This window comes from Peromyscus californicus, unplaced genomic scaffold, assembly GCF_007827085.1.
Source record: "Peromyscus californicus insignis strain IS unplaced genomic scaffold, ASM782708v3 Scaffold_13__1_contigs__length_99412109, whole genome shotgun sequence".
Taxonomy (NCBI): domain Eukaryota; kingdom Metazoa; phylum Chordata; class Mammalia; order Rodentia; family Cricetidae; genus Peromyscus; species Peromyscus californicus.
Genome location: NW_026294424.1, coordinates 52,302,183 through 52,319,124, shown reverse-complemented (window position 1 = coordinate 52,319,124; position 16,942 = coordinate 52,302,183). Strand labels below are relative to the sequence as shown.

The 16,942-nt window shown below is 36.5% G+C and overlaps 1 protein-coding gene across 7 annotated transcripts in view; it reads right to left on the bottom strand.

Moving 5' to 3' along the window:
• Pcdh7 (protocadherin 7) overlaps positions 1 to 16,942 on the bottom strand; it is a 422,637-nt gene that overhangs the window by 350,062 nt on the left and 55,633 nt on the right. Inside the window, exon 2 of one of the 7 annotated variants that reach the window (XM_052734957.1) lies at positions 2,229 to 3,956. The exons of the other annotated variants lie outside the window; for them this stretch is intronic. Coding sequence (XP_052590917.1) covers positions 3,879 to 3,956 — 78 coding nt within the window. The 3' untranslated portion in view covers positions 2,229 to 3,878. Of the gene's footprint in view, positions 1 to 2,228; positions 3,957 to 16,942 lie in introns of those variants that run through there. 7 annotated transcript variants of the gene reach the window in all.

The following is a 16,942-nucleotide window of genomic DNA, read 5'->3' as shown; positions in this document are numbered from 1 at the left end:
AGCTGCTCCAGGACTTATACAACAATCTTCAGCAAAAAAGAGGGATGAGGAAAAGCTCTAAAATTCTTAGAAAGTGGCAAAGCAGAGGCTTGGAACCGGGAGGAGGAGGTAACATCTTCGAACCTCCCACCTCAACTGCTAATCTTTTAAAATCAATTAATGTGAGCTATTAAATTTTATTGTCTAGATGAATTGTACAAATGACTAGAAAATAAGATAAATGAAAAAAAAAAAAAGAAACAATAGATTTGACCAGTTCTCTGAAAAGAAGAGAAACTCTGAGCCATGCCACCTCTATTATTATGAAAACAGCACTGCTTTACAAGTCAGTATACAGTAAAGAAAAAAAAAATCCATGACATATATACTGGATCCGTTGATAGAGAAATTTGCTTTCATTTTGTTTCTTCCGCTTTCCTGAAACTTCCACAGTGGGAGTAGTAGCAGGGAAGTCAAATGACAGTACTGTTGTCCTGGGGAGGTGCTTTGCGACTAAACATGCCTCTTGAAATTTTAACAGTCACAGGACTACTCTGTCTGTTGTTGCTTCCTCTAAGCAAAGAATTACCATTAGATAAAAGAGCCTACAGCAATAAACATCAGGGGCCGGTGTCTGCCTCTCCTCTGAACTCAACCAGCCTGATCCAAGTCCAGAAATGCCTTTGAAGTCATGGAGACCTTTATGTGCAGATCAATCCTTGGGGGGTAAAGAGCAGGAAAAACTGGTTCTCTCTCTCCCTTAGAGTCTGCCAGGGCGTGCATTCAACTCTGGGCAGAACAAAATGGTTTTCTCTGTTGCAAACACAATGATTTTGTACTTAGGTGTCTCTTGCTTCTATTAACTTAGAGGGAACGTAAATATCATGGCATGCTTCCTTTTGGGTAAATCAAGAGCACAGAAGCAACAACTGTGAATTTTGTTACCTTGGTCTTAAGGTGTGGGTTGTGTCTTGGGTCATTTAAAGTGGAAAACTGAATATGATCCTCTTTATACTGAAGATCATTGCTTATTAATAATGAGGTCAGGAAGAAATATCAGTTTAGAGAATCTGTAAATTATCTAATTTTAGAAATTGAAAGTGAAAATTAATTTTATTGATGGTACAAGCAAAAGCCTATTTGAATTTGAATATCAAAGCACAGTTTCTCAGATTTGGCTGAAAGCAAACTCAAACATGGATTTGCAAATGTTCAGGTTTTTTTTATACTGCATAGATGAATGGATTGTGGGTAACCCAGGCCCAACAGAAACATCTACAAAACAACTCCTGCACCTAATATTCAAAGACCATATCTGAAGAGAGGGTATAAAGATTGTAAGAGCTAGAGGACCAGAAAGCTTGCTATGAGACTCATCTCCTAGAAATAGCTTTATAAACAAGACCTGAACAATGTCTGTATCAACAGACACTTTTGGTGGGAGGGACACAATCTCATAGAATCCTACAACTAGACCAAGAACTATAGGCAACTAATGAATGCTAAGAGAGGTACACTTAGCCTCTCTCAAGGACACGGGCCTTATTTGGTTATACAATACAAAGTGTCAGCCCTGAAACTACACACATAAATAACAAAAACAGACTAAACACGTTGTATTTATATATTTGTGCATCTATATTTATATGTAGCAATGATAATCAAAGAAAAAGAGGCCAAAAAAAATTTAAGAGGGAGACAGCAGTGGGTAGAACATGAGAGGGTGGGGGAGGAAGAGACAAGGGACACATTGAAGGGATGAAGGGAAGTGGGAAATAATGTAATTGTACTTTAATTAAAAATATATATTTTTTAAACATTGCTGGCTGGGTGTGGTAGCATACACACCTTTTTCTTTTTTAAATTTATTTATTTTTATTTTATGTGCTTCGGTGTTTTGCTGGCATGTATGTCTATGTAAGGGTATCAGATCTTGGAGTTACAGACAGTTGTGAGCTGCCACGTGGGTGTTGGGAATTGAACCCAAGTGCTCTTAACCACTGAGCCATCTCTTCAGTCCTCAAAATATATTTTTAAAAAATCTTAAATCTTCAGTGTCTAAGCTCTTTTGTCTCCAATAAAGACCAGTAAGCTGAACATGTTATATGTAGCAATGTACACCAACGTGCTTAACAGGACTATTGACATAAGAAACATAGGCATTTTATAAAGTAGGTTTCCTTTATTATATTGGCCACAAAAAATATTCAATACAATAGAATCATACAGTTTTATAATTTATTGTAATAGCATAAATAAAGAAAAATCCCTGTAACATTATAGATAAGAAGATCAGTTGCAATTGATTGTCACATAGAAAGAAGAGGTAAAAATTCAACTATAAAATTAATCAGCAAGATAGGGAGAAATGAATAAAAATACCAAAGGACAGCAGTTTCAAAAATTTTATGGCACATGGTGACTACAAAAAATACGTCCATCTGTTTCAAATATATACTGCCTCATTTATACTAACACAAGATTATTTGTTACACATTTTAGGTTGAACAAATGTAAGGGATAAATGCACATAACCTACTGACAGAATAAAAAGCTATAATTGGGAAAACAAATATTTCCCTAGTCCCTTCTATATTAGCATCCGTGATTCATTCATGCCCTGTCACTGAAGGAAACAGCCTGAAGGAGTGTAATATGCATTTTCAACTGTCTGCACACTCATTTCACAGGAGCTACAGTCATTATTATCAGACATCAGAACCATCCTAATATAAATGGCTCAATCACATCAAATATCATATTTAATTGGAGAAAGTCTGCAGCAGGCATACTATTTTAGAATCCCTTGCTTTGTGAATAGTAATCATTAGTAGTAACAGATGAAATGACTTAGGACAATTGACGTGACCTCTTTCCATTCTAGGTAACAGACCCAAGTGCAAATGCTACTGGTTAAATTTTACCTCCTTCCACACACACCACTGTACACATCTACACTCACACTCCTAAGAAAATTAGTCTGCAGGTTTATACAGTGTCTTCCATTGAGGAAGTAACAATAATGTGAAGAGCTTCTAGCATGCAACTCAACCTTATCTTTTTTTTTTTTTATTATTAAAATGTCCCTCCTCTACACACATGAAGGAATAGGACTACAAACTCAAAAGGCCAGTTTCCTATTGACATAATGGCCATGTATTCCTTGAACACTTATGTGGCTAATCCTAAACTCATTCAGAAATTGTGCAAAAGATTTTTAAATATGGTGTGATTTTTCTTCTGTTTCTACAACCTCATAAATCATGTTCAGTGGGTACCAGAACGACCTAAATTGCATTTCCTCTCAAGTCTCCAGTTCCCCACTTTCCCTGATTGGCAGTGGTACTTCTTCTTCAGTGCCTTATTAAATAGCATTACGTTGTCTAATTTCCAGAATTAGGTCCTGAGGAATACACTTCCACTTCTTTGTTCATCTAGCGCAGGTCCTGATGACTTCTACTCAATGCATCCAATGAGTTTAAGCAAGGCAAATGAACACATACATGTTCATAGTAATCTCCACAACAATGAGGAGAAATGAGGGGAGATAGGCATGGCCACTCTTCACTTGAGTCCATTGAACTGAAAGTGAAGAAAGGGCTTCCTGGTCTTTTCACACTCCTGAGTTTGATGACATTTGACTCTCCCCACGGGAATTGCAAAGACTGTAAAACCTCTCTCACATCCCTCTTTAAGTCTGTATTCAGACCTTCATTGTTTTCACTTGTTTGCAAAGTACTGCTTGATTTCTTTTAGCAGAAAGTTTTTGTGTTCTTCAAAATTAGGGCTTCATTTTAATGAGCTAGTGATCTCGCCCCTTGGGAATCAATTTCTTTCTACAGCAGACAAATCCGGGTCTATTAGGATCCAACGTATTGAGTTGGAACTTGGCATGTGTTTCACTTACGAGCACATACATTGATTTTACACGATTCCTCAATGTGGCCAGGTGGGTTCGTGGTCTGCACTGTATCCACCTATAAAAAATACAAAAATATATGTCTGCTTTACAGGGATGTGAGTAGGGTTTTGCCAGCCAGCCTAGTTGCAAAGCTTGAACTGCACATCTCGACTAATGGTATTCTTTCCTTCTTAAAGATGTATTTGTGGCGGCCACAACCTTTTTTCAGAAGTCACAGAGACATAGCAGTTCTCGCTACAATTAACAACCCTGGGGCACCAAAATCAATAGAGCTGGCTAGTCCCAAGGATATTAGCTCTGACAAGAACTGTTTGATTGGTATAAGAATCATTGAGTTAATTGTGTTTCAAGGTTCAAGCTTTTCAAGGCTATGAAATGTCAAGGGGAGGGAAGATGGAGAGTAAAGTGTATGTATTCTATAATCGGAATAAAGTGATATGGTAATTATGCTGCAGATGCCTTTTAACTTACACATCCATGAAGTGTCAGGGATGTGAGCTAGATCTAAATGTTCACACCCTCCAAGTCGCTTTAGTGTCTAATGATATCATGAGATGGCTCACTCTCTCTTCCTAGAAGCCTAGCAATTTACATGTGATGCACAAACGGACTGCTGATCTCTGGTAAACACGTTACTCTGTGCTTCCAAGGCATGACTGCTGTCAGGCTGTGTTCGCTGCCTTTGTAACTCATTTGTAGAAAGGGAAACGATGATGCATATGCCTTCAAAATATTTTGGTGCTAATGTAAGCTTTAAATGGTATTCAATATTATTCTGAACTTGAGACCAATCAATGGGCTAATTTTTGCTTTCTATGCAAGAAACTACACAAAGCATTTTTTTTTCCCAATTTGAACTTCAAATGATGATAGCAAAATCTTTAGTAAGCCTGAAAACTGCCGACAGGATGATGTCATTGTCAGAAACTTGGTGAAAGAAGTTCCTGATTCAAAGTGCTTAAGAATCAGGATAAGGAAAGAAAAATCTTCTATTGAAATTCCAAGGTCACAACATACCTGCATGCAAATACAAACTTATGAAAGAAGTAGATGCTGTTTTCCTCTGAATGCTTACCAACCTATTTATAAAACTAAATAGTATAATAAAATGACTGGCTAATTTGAAAATTAATTTCTTGAGAGGAAAGCTTTGAGAAGCGCTCTTAGTAAGTTATCCTTATTCACTATGTAAGTTAAAGCAGCTTTAAAATGACATAATTGCTTATTAAATATTGTCTATTCCAAGAAATATTTTTTCTCTAGCAACTCTAAAAGTTAATAAATTTTAACATGATTTGATCAATTGCATAATCATAAGTAAATATGATAAAAATCATAAAATTACATCAGGTATACTTTATCTCATTTCACAGGATTCATATCAGTACATGTTTAATTCAAGCTTCTTAACCAAAGATATTTGAAAGATTTCATTTTATGTTCTATATGCAAATTAGCTTGTAACCATCACATAACCATAAAGCATGAAAAACATTCCATCTGCCTATTCTGTGTCCTTCACATATATGACAGGTATACATAGTGCTTATGACACGTTTAACTGTTTTATAGTTATTCATTTAATTTTTCTATCATATTCCAGGCTATGTTGTCACCCCTGAGGATAAACATCATGTTCACTCTACCTATTCTTTCCCAGAATTTGCACATGATCAGTTGGTAGTAAATTGTGTTAATGAATGAATGTATATTTGGCAACTGATAGCTAAGTAAATCAAATTATCTGTTATCTCATGATATCATAAAGGTAATTTTGAAATTTTAAAATGATGCGGACATACTTGCTATACATTATTTGTCATATGACTTTTGATCTTAGAACATAGCTCTTCTGAAGGGCAGTAAATGATATATACTTTGATATCACCTCACTTTCTTCATTTTTCCTATTTAAGTTTAGTCTGACAAAAAAAAAAAAACATTAAGCTTCTTTTTTCTTTTCCATGTGAGATTCATTTACTTTTCTTTAAAGTATTATCTATGCAAAGTTTTCTGCAAAGCTTTTAATAAATGAATAAATAGATGAAACATTTAAAAAATAAAAATCAGAAGAGTCAAAATGTTTAATGTTTTATTTTCAACATTTATTTATAATTTCAATTTATAATCATACCCAGGAATATAACACATTTAAATAATATATGCACCATCCTGTCATGAAAGATAATGAAATCCCCTTATTAAAACATTACTTAGAACTACTTCACAACTCAACCAATTGTAGAGAGCTGTTTATGGTTTTAGGCTGTAATACATGGAAAAACACAACTGTATTCTAATATCCACCTGTCACTAGAGTCAGGAAAGATGGGTTCTTTCTTCACCATTAAAAATTATTGTTTCAAAAAAATCTGCATATTTCAAATCATTTGTTGAGCTCACAGAGAACCATTTAGGGATCACAGTTCTGAAAACTGTTGGTAAGGTTCAGAATAGAAATGTGTGTTACCAGGATGTGTTTGCTTTGATTTGAAGCAGCTAATTAAAATGGCCCTGGAAGTAATTTTCAGATCACCACTGCTAAGGAGATAGGCTTCAGTAAATCAGATCCAACAAATCTTTCAGTCACGTCCAATTCAGGTAAAGCTGTAAAGACATGGTCTGTGTCTTCCCCTTTCAACCTTTCTCCTCAATTAATTTCTATCATTCAGGCAACAAGTCATACTTGCACGCACGTGCATACACACACACACACACACACACACACACACATTTGAAGCCAAGTCATTCTGGACCCTTTCCTATGAGGCTATCACCACATCTCAAACCTTTCATCCCCTAACTAAAAGACCAAATAATTAAACTAGGAATGTAATTTACAAAAGTTATTAGAAAGTAGTTGAGTTACAAAAATGACTTTCCCCCTTTTCTTGTGCTCCCTGGACATCAATAGTGACAAGGGCCAGGAGAGGGAAATTGATCTACTCAGAGACTAGGGAAGGGACTCAAATCTAGGTATAAGAAAATACAGAACTCTCCCACATAGGAATAGACCTGCTTTTAACCTATGATTCTTTAAAAAAAAAAAAACTCCAAAACCACAGAAAAATAAAATCTATATTCTGTGAAAGAGTATGTATGTATTTTTCTACTTATTTTCATTAGGTATGCTTCAGTACTAATCATGCACCTATGTAATTGGAGAAAATTAAGTGCACGTGTCTGTTGAATGTGTTTGCATATAATTGGCAATATGCAAAATAACTCTATGAATATGCATCACTTTTTCCTTGAGTGATGTTCAAATCGAGGAAAAAGTGAGAGGTATCTCATAAAAAGCAGACTGTATTCCACAACACAGAGAACACGTTCATACTAATTTTTACCATCTAGAAACTGAAGTTGTTATTAATATTTGAGAGCGTGACTGCCCAATAAGGAAGTCACTTTCAGTTATAATAAAGAAGAAGCACAGCCCCTTAACGCTGGAAGTTTATTATATTTTGGAATATATTAAAACCCACTTTAAATAGAAAAGAAGAAATATAGTAAACACAGGATTTAGATAGTTGAAGGACTATAAAAAGGTAACCCTCAATAGTAATTTGCTTTTTTACTCATGATCTATATAAATAATTTATAAAAACTGTAAACAGTGATGATTATTTGTGACTGTGACACCCATGTAGAGATGACAGAGCCAGCATCCAGGACCCCAAAACACTGCACACTCACAGTTGTGCCAACAGAAGAAACAGATGGCTTTTCACCTTCCTTTAACCCCTCTCCCTGAAACAGGTCATCAGGTATCACCCGGAAGACTTGCGGAGCAGAAATGTATGTATGCCTGGAGGACAAGAATTTCCTTATCTCTGGCAACACATGGTCACACATGAATCTACACAGACAGGCCATGCTGTGCTCCTCTCTGTGCGTAACCGTTGCTTCACACACCCCGTCCCAACACTCTTCGCAATGGTTCTGCACTTCTTGTGAAATCTAACCATAAAAATGTCTCCCGGTTTCTTTGATTTCTTTCCTTATGACAGACCCTGTATCATGTAAAGTATATGTCAAATATACTTTTTTATGAACCTCCCAAAATATGAGGGAAGAAATTTTTCTTCACAAGAGTGTTTATTAAAATATCATTTAAACTTGCAAAGGCCTTGTGAAGCAGCCATCTGAACTTTGATCACTTCACGTTGAAGAAAGTGGAGCCCAGAGACAGGAATCTTCTTATATAAAATTATATACATGTAAGTGATAAACTGAGGGACCTAAACCAAGACTTGGAACTCCTAATCAAATGCATTTTCACTGCACTGTTTGCACATAAATTACTGTTAAATTCTGACTTTAAAAAAACAGACACGTTTGTCACAATGGTAACTGCCTCCATTTGGGGCATGGCTTAATAAATAATAACCAAAATTATATATTTCCTAAACCACTCTAAATGTACATGTTATGATGATTCCTAGAAGCTTATGTATTTATCAGACTAATCGTTATTAGCTCATTTACTTGTGTGAGGTATGTGCACACACACACACACACACACACACACACACACACACACACAGAGAGACATTTGCCAATATTTTTTCTACATTACTAAAGACCAGAAGTCTTTTTTCACTGTTAGCCACTGAATCAGCCAAGAAAGGAAATGCCTTAGTAAGTAATATATACCCGTTTCTCACCTGAAATAGCTTGCTCTTACTTCAGAGTGTGAAAGACTTGGAGCCTAATAAAAGAATTCTTTGGGCCGGAGAACCACACAATCAATATTGATTCACTTGGCTTCCTATTAGAATCATAGAATCTTAGTGTCAGCAACAATACCTAAGGTTATAAAGTCCAGTCTAGTAGGAGGCATAGGAAAAAAATGGATAGCAACCCAAGAGACCAGCCCTGCTCAAGGGGAACTTCTTCTTCTTCAATCTTTTAAAGAAAGCCACAGAAGCGTAAGTGTGAATGCTTTCGCAGCTGAGGGGAGACAAAGACAAAACCCAAGGAGGTGAGTTTCTGAGAGACTCAACCCATCAGAGCAGGAATGGTAAAGGCAGTGGGAAAGGGGCTTGTTGACTGACTGACCTTAAACTTGGCTCAGTTAGGAGCCCAAGGACAGGGCAAGAATTGCCTTGGAGAAAAGCAATTGGTGAAGAAGATAAGACATGAAGTCCCAGGCAGTAAGAAACCTCTATGTACACTGAAGATTTCCTTTTAAATGTGTCTGGGCGACTCCCCAATTTCCTGTCCTTAGCTTAATATCCCTACACTTCATAGCAGGCAATGTGATAGGAGAAACAGAAATCCATCCTCTTGAACATCGTATGTAGACAACATGTCAGGAACTCCAGAGATAAAACATGCAGCTAAACTATTTAAGAAAAAACCAACGTAATGATACAGCTGCAGGTTTCTTGTCTGTTTTATTACACATATCCAAGCCTTTCTCATTTAGCTCATTTTCTTTGAAATTTAATTTTTAATAACTATTTCAAAGAAAAAGAAATGTGTGAATCCTGGAGTGATAAAGATTAATCCCAGTACTGCTAAGCACTATATAACTAAAAAATGATAGACAGGATCGCAGCTTTACAGTCTCATTTGCACTGGACTAAAGTTGAACGAGAATATATTTGTGTTCTTAAAGCTCACAGTAAAGAGTGAAATGATACGAGCTTAAACTCTCATCATCATCCTCTTCAGAGCACGGTATTGACTACCCTTGGACACCATGGCAGCTCTAGCTAATCTTTGTGTGCTAAATTAGCAGCAAAAACCGCCTCCAAAAAAAAAAAAAAAACCGGAAGAGGTGCTTGTGAGGAGATGGCAAAAGGAAGCCTGCTGTCCGCAAATGCCACTGAAGCTACACGTGTCTGGAAAACAGTGAGATGTTTGGGGAACCCTAGACAACCACCAATCAGACCCAGAAACAAGCAAATAAAGGAAATACAACAGGACGCAACATTTATATTCTCAGGAGAAAACCAAATCTAACCAGCCAGCTTCGAGCTTGCAGACAGTGTCCGCTCAAAATGCAAAATTTGGCACATTGCTTACGTGGTCTATTTGGTGGATAGAAATTGAATATGATTCCATTTTAATTTTATTTGTGGCTTACCAGTGTCAAAAATCTGTGCTTCATTACAATTAGAAATTACTAGACATTTTAATAAATGCTTTCCTAAGTAATAAGACGTTGATTTAAGGATTGATGTGCATGGATTTAATAGCACTTTTAGAATATAGAGATACACTATATTAATAAGTAACATATAGAAGCAATGTAATTTCAAAGATAAAGAAGCTGTCTGCATTCTTCCTTTACTACCTGACCCATTTTACCGGTGACAATTATTGAAGTCCAGAGAGGTGTCAAAGTCAACTCAATAAAACACTGAAGATGTAGGATTAAAATTAAATGTCTTCAGGGTTTGAGAAATAGCTTAGAGGGTAAAAAGCACTTGCTGCCCAAGCATGAGGACCAGAGTTTAAATCCCCAAAAGTATGTGAAAAGCTGGGCATGCCTGTGCTTGTGTTTACAACCCAGCTTGGTGGTTGAGGGGGATGCGAGACAAGAGGATCACTGTTGGCCACCACGACCTCCAGGCTCGATGGGAAACTATTTTAAAGGAATGTAGCAGAAAGTGATAGAGTTAGGCACTCAGGCCTTTACATGTACACTCTGGTGCATGAAAACACACCCTACACAGACACAACACATACTCACAAGCACACAAAGAAGTCTTAATCATCCTTATTCTCAATCCTCATCCCCAGGTCAGTGTTTATTTCCCCTTAAATTACCAAATTACATCTCAGAGAAGCTGAAGATTTCAGGAGATTGTTTAAATAAAAATCAAATGCCTCTAATCCCAGTAACCCTACTTGTGAAATAAAGAATTCTTCTGACTGACAGTGGACTTTATGTTAATAATGCCGGTGGGCTTATCCAAAACACTTGCAGCACAAAATATAAAATAAATGCAAAATGGCAGAACAATATTCTTCGTGATAAAAGATATGTCTGTGTTCGGCGGCACGTTAGGATTTTTATTTTAAAAGGTTTAAAAATCATAAGAAATTAATACAAATTACTTTTAAGCCAAGCTTTAATATAGCTTCATTTCAAGCTTTTGTGGAGGGCCTGGTTCTAATCAATATTGCATCGAATTTTTAATACGTTTAATATTGTATGAAAAGGACTGCAAATCTTAGATTTTAAAATAGGTCACAATGCTTAAAGCACTTAATCACAAAGCAATATGGTGTGTCTCAACAGGAAAAAAAAAGATTACGTGCTTCCCTTTTTTCCTCCTTTGTCTTTATAAGTGCAGTGTGATGTATTAGTTTAATTAAAGTCTACCAAATTATCATAAGGATTTTATGTGCTGCAAATAATTGGCTTTTTTCTTCCCTGCTCACTTTTTGTTAATGGAAGCAGAACATTTTTTTATGATACTTAGTAGAAGATACTTGAAGACTGCAGGGAAGTAAGGCAATCGAGGGGCCTAATGAAATGACCTTTGTCATCTATGACTTGAAACAAAATTGAGCCTGCACTAATGCAATGAGATAAGTCAATGTTTCCAAAGAGTTGAAAGGATAGATAACATGATGGCCCAAAGCCAAACTATACCAAGAATCCATCCATACATAAAAATGACAATCCTATTAATAGGAAACTCTGAAGGGCTCTAAAACAGAGTAAAATGTATAAATAAATCACATATGAGGATGCTTTTAGTGTATACTATGATAAATCAATCTTTTTCATGAAACATGTTAAGTTAAAATGCAGTTAAAGTCATACGATTGGGTACCTTTTTAATAAGGGGCAAATTCTGCCCACAAGTGGACAAAGAATTAAATGAAAACCATTTCAGAAAGTTAATACAAGGAAAATAACCACATTTGCTAACTGTGAGTGGAAAGAAATAGTCATTAAAACATGTAAGCATTTACAGGACACCTCTCTTTAACAGAAACAAGAAAATCTGGGAATCGCCTATGAACTTTAAATTATCCCATTCATTGTCTGTGGAATCTGGAGCCAGAATTTGCCAGTGATTCCCTTCTAGTAGAATCTTTAAATTACACTGCTGAATGTGTATCTCCCATATTCAATTATAATCAACAGTAATTTTTCTTTTAAGACAATAATGACATTGGCCAACACTCATTTATTACTTTTCTATAAGAAACAGTGTTACAGGAACCCTGAAAAATTTTGGAACATTTATTTGCTGCTCTGAATTAATTCCTGGAGTTTCTGCTGCCATTCTTGGCTTCCTTACATGTTAATAGTTGTCATTGATCATAACTAACATTCTGTTGGGTGTTTACAGGATCTCAGGCCAAGGCGCAAGGTCAGTAGGAAACAGAGACTATCAGCAATCACATGGAACAAAGAAAGAATTCAGGGCTGAGAAAATAGCTTGGCCAAATCACAGAACCAAAGCCTGGCAGCAGTGGAATTTTAAGCCCAGGAAGTCTCCTCTAATCTCTGTACTCTTAAACACTCTACACCCCACTGCCTTTCCAGTTGCTGATGAATTTTTGCTTAAAGGCTGATAACGCCACACTTGCTCTGCCTTTGCAACTCTAAAAATGTTTTTTAAGGATCTATATTTTTAATATATCCATAAACAATTGAGCACCTAAACTTAGGCTTTTTAAGGTGGCTGTTATTGTTTTATTTCTTGCTTTCTTTTAAACATGGTCTCACTATGTCCCCAGGCTACCTTCAAATTCATGATCTTCTGGTTTTAGTCTCTTACAAGAAAGGATCTCTTGCTCTCTCCTTCTTCCTCTTCATCATCCCTCCATCTGTCTTCATCTCCCATCCTTTTTTTTTTTTTTTTTGGTTTTTCGAGACAGGGTTTCTCTGTGTAGCTTTGCGCCTTTCCTGGAACTCGCTTTGGAGACCAGGCTGGCCTCGAACTCACAGAGATCCGCCTGGCTCTGCCTCCCGAGTGCTGGGATTAAAGGCGTGCGCCACCACCGCCCGGCTATCTCCCATCCTTTTATATATATATATATATATATATATATATATATATATATATATACACACACACATAAACAATCATGTGCATGGACACACACACAGTTCATATCACAGTACTATTTATATTCCTGAATATTAATCATTATATGCACATAAATATATATTTAGATATATAAATAAACGTTTTTTCTCTCCTCTCAACAATGCTTATTCTTATGAAATATCAAGACCTCAAAATTCACAAAAGCAAAAAACAAGCCAAGAGGATGACAATCTCCCCTGCATCTGAACAGATGTACCTAGGAAGAAGAGCTTCCTTGGTAGAGATGTGTACGCATTTTGAACAGATACATTCTTGATTTACTCCATTTGTTTTAAGCCAAGGAGTGGAAGAAGATCTTTGACAAAACTGTCATCTTTAAAACACAGTGATATTTCATTTTCCCTTCTGCACTATTGAGATTGCTTAGTACTGAAATGCTTCCAGTAGCTCCTATGTCCAATTTTTCAAAGCTGTCATTTCCTAGCAAATCTGCTTAAGCAAAATAGTTATGTTGTTAGAAAACAGAACAAACAGATTATAAAATACATTCTATTCTTCTTTGCAGGTCAGAATCTAAGGCAAGAATGGGAACTTGGATGAACATGTGGAAAAATTTGAAAGATGACTATGATGGATTGGCTAAAGTCCATGAATCACATGCATTTCTGATTAGTTTGAATGATACTCTTGGACAGAGCTCAGCAGAGTTTCTCAGCAATTATCATATAATCAAAATGTTATTTTCAATGTATTCACTAAAGGTCATTGCCTGTATAAAAACAAATCCTGGTGGGAAAATGGAACAATGAAAGATGACCATGGTTATCTTTCCTCAGTTCAAGATTACAACAGCCATCATAATATAACTTGTCATTATTTTCTGACCCAGAAAGCAACAACCACAATAACAACAAAAATCATGAAGCAGTACATTTATAGACTTCTGGCCTTTCTGAAATGTGGGATATCATATACTCATATCCTGTGGTACCCAAATGAGGGAAGCCATAACAGATACTAACCTTAAAGTAATATATGTAAGGATGAATGGTGTAAGAACTAACAAGGTTTGTAGTTATCAAGCAATGTCCATATGTAGTAATAAATGTGCTTTGGGAAGGATCAGTCATGTTGACTGAAAGCATCACTCAATATTCTTAACATAAAATATACTTTTAGGATATACACACATAAACATATGCTCTAAGCTGAATATGTATAGATAAGTAAGATATGCATTGCACATGCAACTTTTTACTTCAAAAACGTGATAAAACAATTTTGGCTGAAATTAATATTTCTAAGTGTATGCAGTACAAACTACGTAAATATTGTAATTGTATCTTTACTTTAAAAAGCTAGTCGTGCCTCAGCAAAAGCCAAGACTGCTTATGGTGTACAATCCGAAACCCAATTCTCTCCTGGCACTTTAACACTGGATCTGTCACCCTTTAACACCACAAAATCAATACCCTGGAATGTCATGGTTCTCTGCTGGCCCACAAAGTCAAGGCATGATCAATTTCAACTTCCTTACTAGACAGAAATAGACTTAGACAAATAAAAGATTTCATTCAAGTTAAATTCAATAAAGCAAAGGAATAAAGGTGGAGAGAGTCAAAGTTGTTAGAATTCAATCCAATAAATGTATACTTATATCTAGACTTATTTTAAAATCCAACTGCATTTCAAGCCATTCAAAAAGAATATATTATAAATTAAAACAAGCATATAAATTACTGTAGTTCCCAAATAAAGATATGTATCTGCTGAGTGCGCGCGTGCGCGCACACACACACACACACACACACACACACACACACACACACACACACGTTCATTTCCTATCTTGCATCAGTTAATGAGCAGTCAAAGAGTGTTAACTGAATTCCTTATTGCATGTATGCCTGGGACATAATGTTAATGTTGACATCACTGCTCAGTGGTAGCAAAAAATTGCATCCTTCTTCTCATAAACTATATGTGCCTAAGACAGTTCCCTAAGCAGAATAAGCCTTTTAATAAATATCCTATGGCTGTAGAAAAAACAATGCTATGTGTTTGTTGTATCCTATATAAACTGTATCAGGGCAAAGTTTCTCTCTTTCTGGTTTGCTACTTTTTGTCTGGCTTCTGTATTGTCCCACCTACTCAGCAAGCACACAATAAACAGATGAATAGAAGATGTCCCCCATATGGCTAGTCACTTGCTAACATTCTCTGAAATTTAAATGATTGATTTTGAGAAAATGCTTAAGTGATTAAAGTTTTCTATATCAGTGATTTTTACAATGTCAAAATTTCTGTGGTTAATGGTTGTGGCAACATTATTTAGTAATACTGTGAGAAAACTAGGCAGGATAGTTGAGAGGAATGGAGTGTGATTTTAGCTCACTAGATTGCTATGTAACTTGGTCTTCTGAGGACTCTCTAGTCTTATCTTCAGAAACAAGGAAAGACTTAAGAATAAGGGAGTTCTCATGTATCCTCTTGGGAATATACCCTCTTGGATACTTGAAGGGACATGAATTCTAAAGAATCAATGAAAGAGGCTCTACAGGTCAGAAAAAGAGACAGCAAGCAATCCTATTACTGGAGTGAAAAGAAACTGGTCACTGAATTGAGCAAAAAAAAAAAAAAAAAAAAAAAAAAAAAAACTACTGAAGAAACTATAGTGATGCTAACAGATGTGGGAGGCCTTGGCAGCGTGTAGTTGAAGACCCGGGTTACTGCTTTCAGTCACAGTAAGGCGGGGAATCTAAACCATCCTTTCTCTTGTCTTCCTATGTCATCAAAGCTAAATGAGAAAATGTGAATGCCTGCTTCCAGTTTGTATCATTGGCAAGCCATGGCACATGAGTCTCGACAAAAAGATTCATAGAGAAGGCCTTGAAGAGGCAATCCTTTCCAAAGTAGAAAGTAAATGGGTCCAAAGGATGATTTTCCATTCTCCATTCTATGTGTCCATTTTTCTTTCCTTACTTGAAAAAAAAAAATACAAAATAGAGACAACCACATTCTTAGAAATATGAAAAGGAAAATCAAAGGCTAAGAATGGTGGGCCAGGAGAAGGTGGTACAAGGGTTCTTCAGGAAAACTTGTTGACTTCTGATATCTAGACTTGTGCTCGAAGGGAAAAGCGGCCTCCCTCCCCTATTTGACTGTGGTGAATCCACTATTTGCAGCTGAGTGCATTCCGAGGTGATGCTGTTGCTAAGGGAAAAGCAGAGAGATGAGCAACAACAAAAATATAAGAAAGATAAGAATAAGAGGGTGAGAGGGTTCATTGTTGCAACTATTAAAACACTAAATTGTAGCTTGAGTTTTCCTGCCTGGCCCACAGTCAGGGCAAATCTCTCTCACCTGCCAATCCCACAGCCGCTCAGACCCAACCAAGTAAACACAGACACTTATATTGCTTACAAACTGTATGGCCATGGCAGGCTTCTTGCTAACCGTTCCTATAGCTTAAATTAATCCATTTCCATAAATCTATACCTTGCCACGTGGCTCGTGGCTTACCGGTATCTTCACATGCTGTTTGTCATCGTGGTGGCTGGCAGTGTCTCTGACTCAGCCTTCCACTTCCCAGCTTTATTCTCCTCCTTGTCCCGCCTATACTTCCTCCTGCCTGACTATTGGCCAATCAGTGTTTTATTTATTGACCAATCAGAGCACCACATCTGCCATACAGAACATCCTACAGCACTAAATAATGTAGGTCAGTATTGTGTTTGGTTTATTGACTTTTACACTTTGTTTTCTCTTACCTAATTGACTTCTTGCAGAAAGAAGAGTTAGCTGTTTCAATTTTTATATTTATTTTTCTATGTGTATGTGTGTGTCTCTGACTCTTTATCTGTCTCTGTCTCTCTGTGTGTTTGTGTGTGTTTGTGTGTGTGTGTGTGTGTGTGTGTGTGTGTGTGTGTGTGTGCACGTGCTTGTATGTATGTGTCACAGAGCCTAGCAGAAGGAAACCTGTAGGCGTTGGTTTCCTCCTTCTACCATGTGTGTT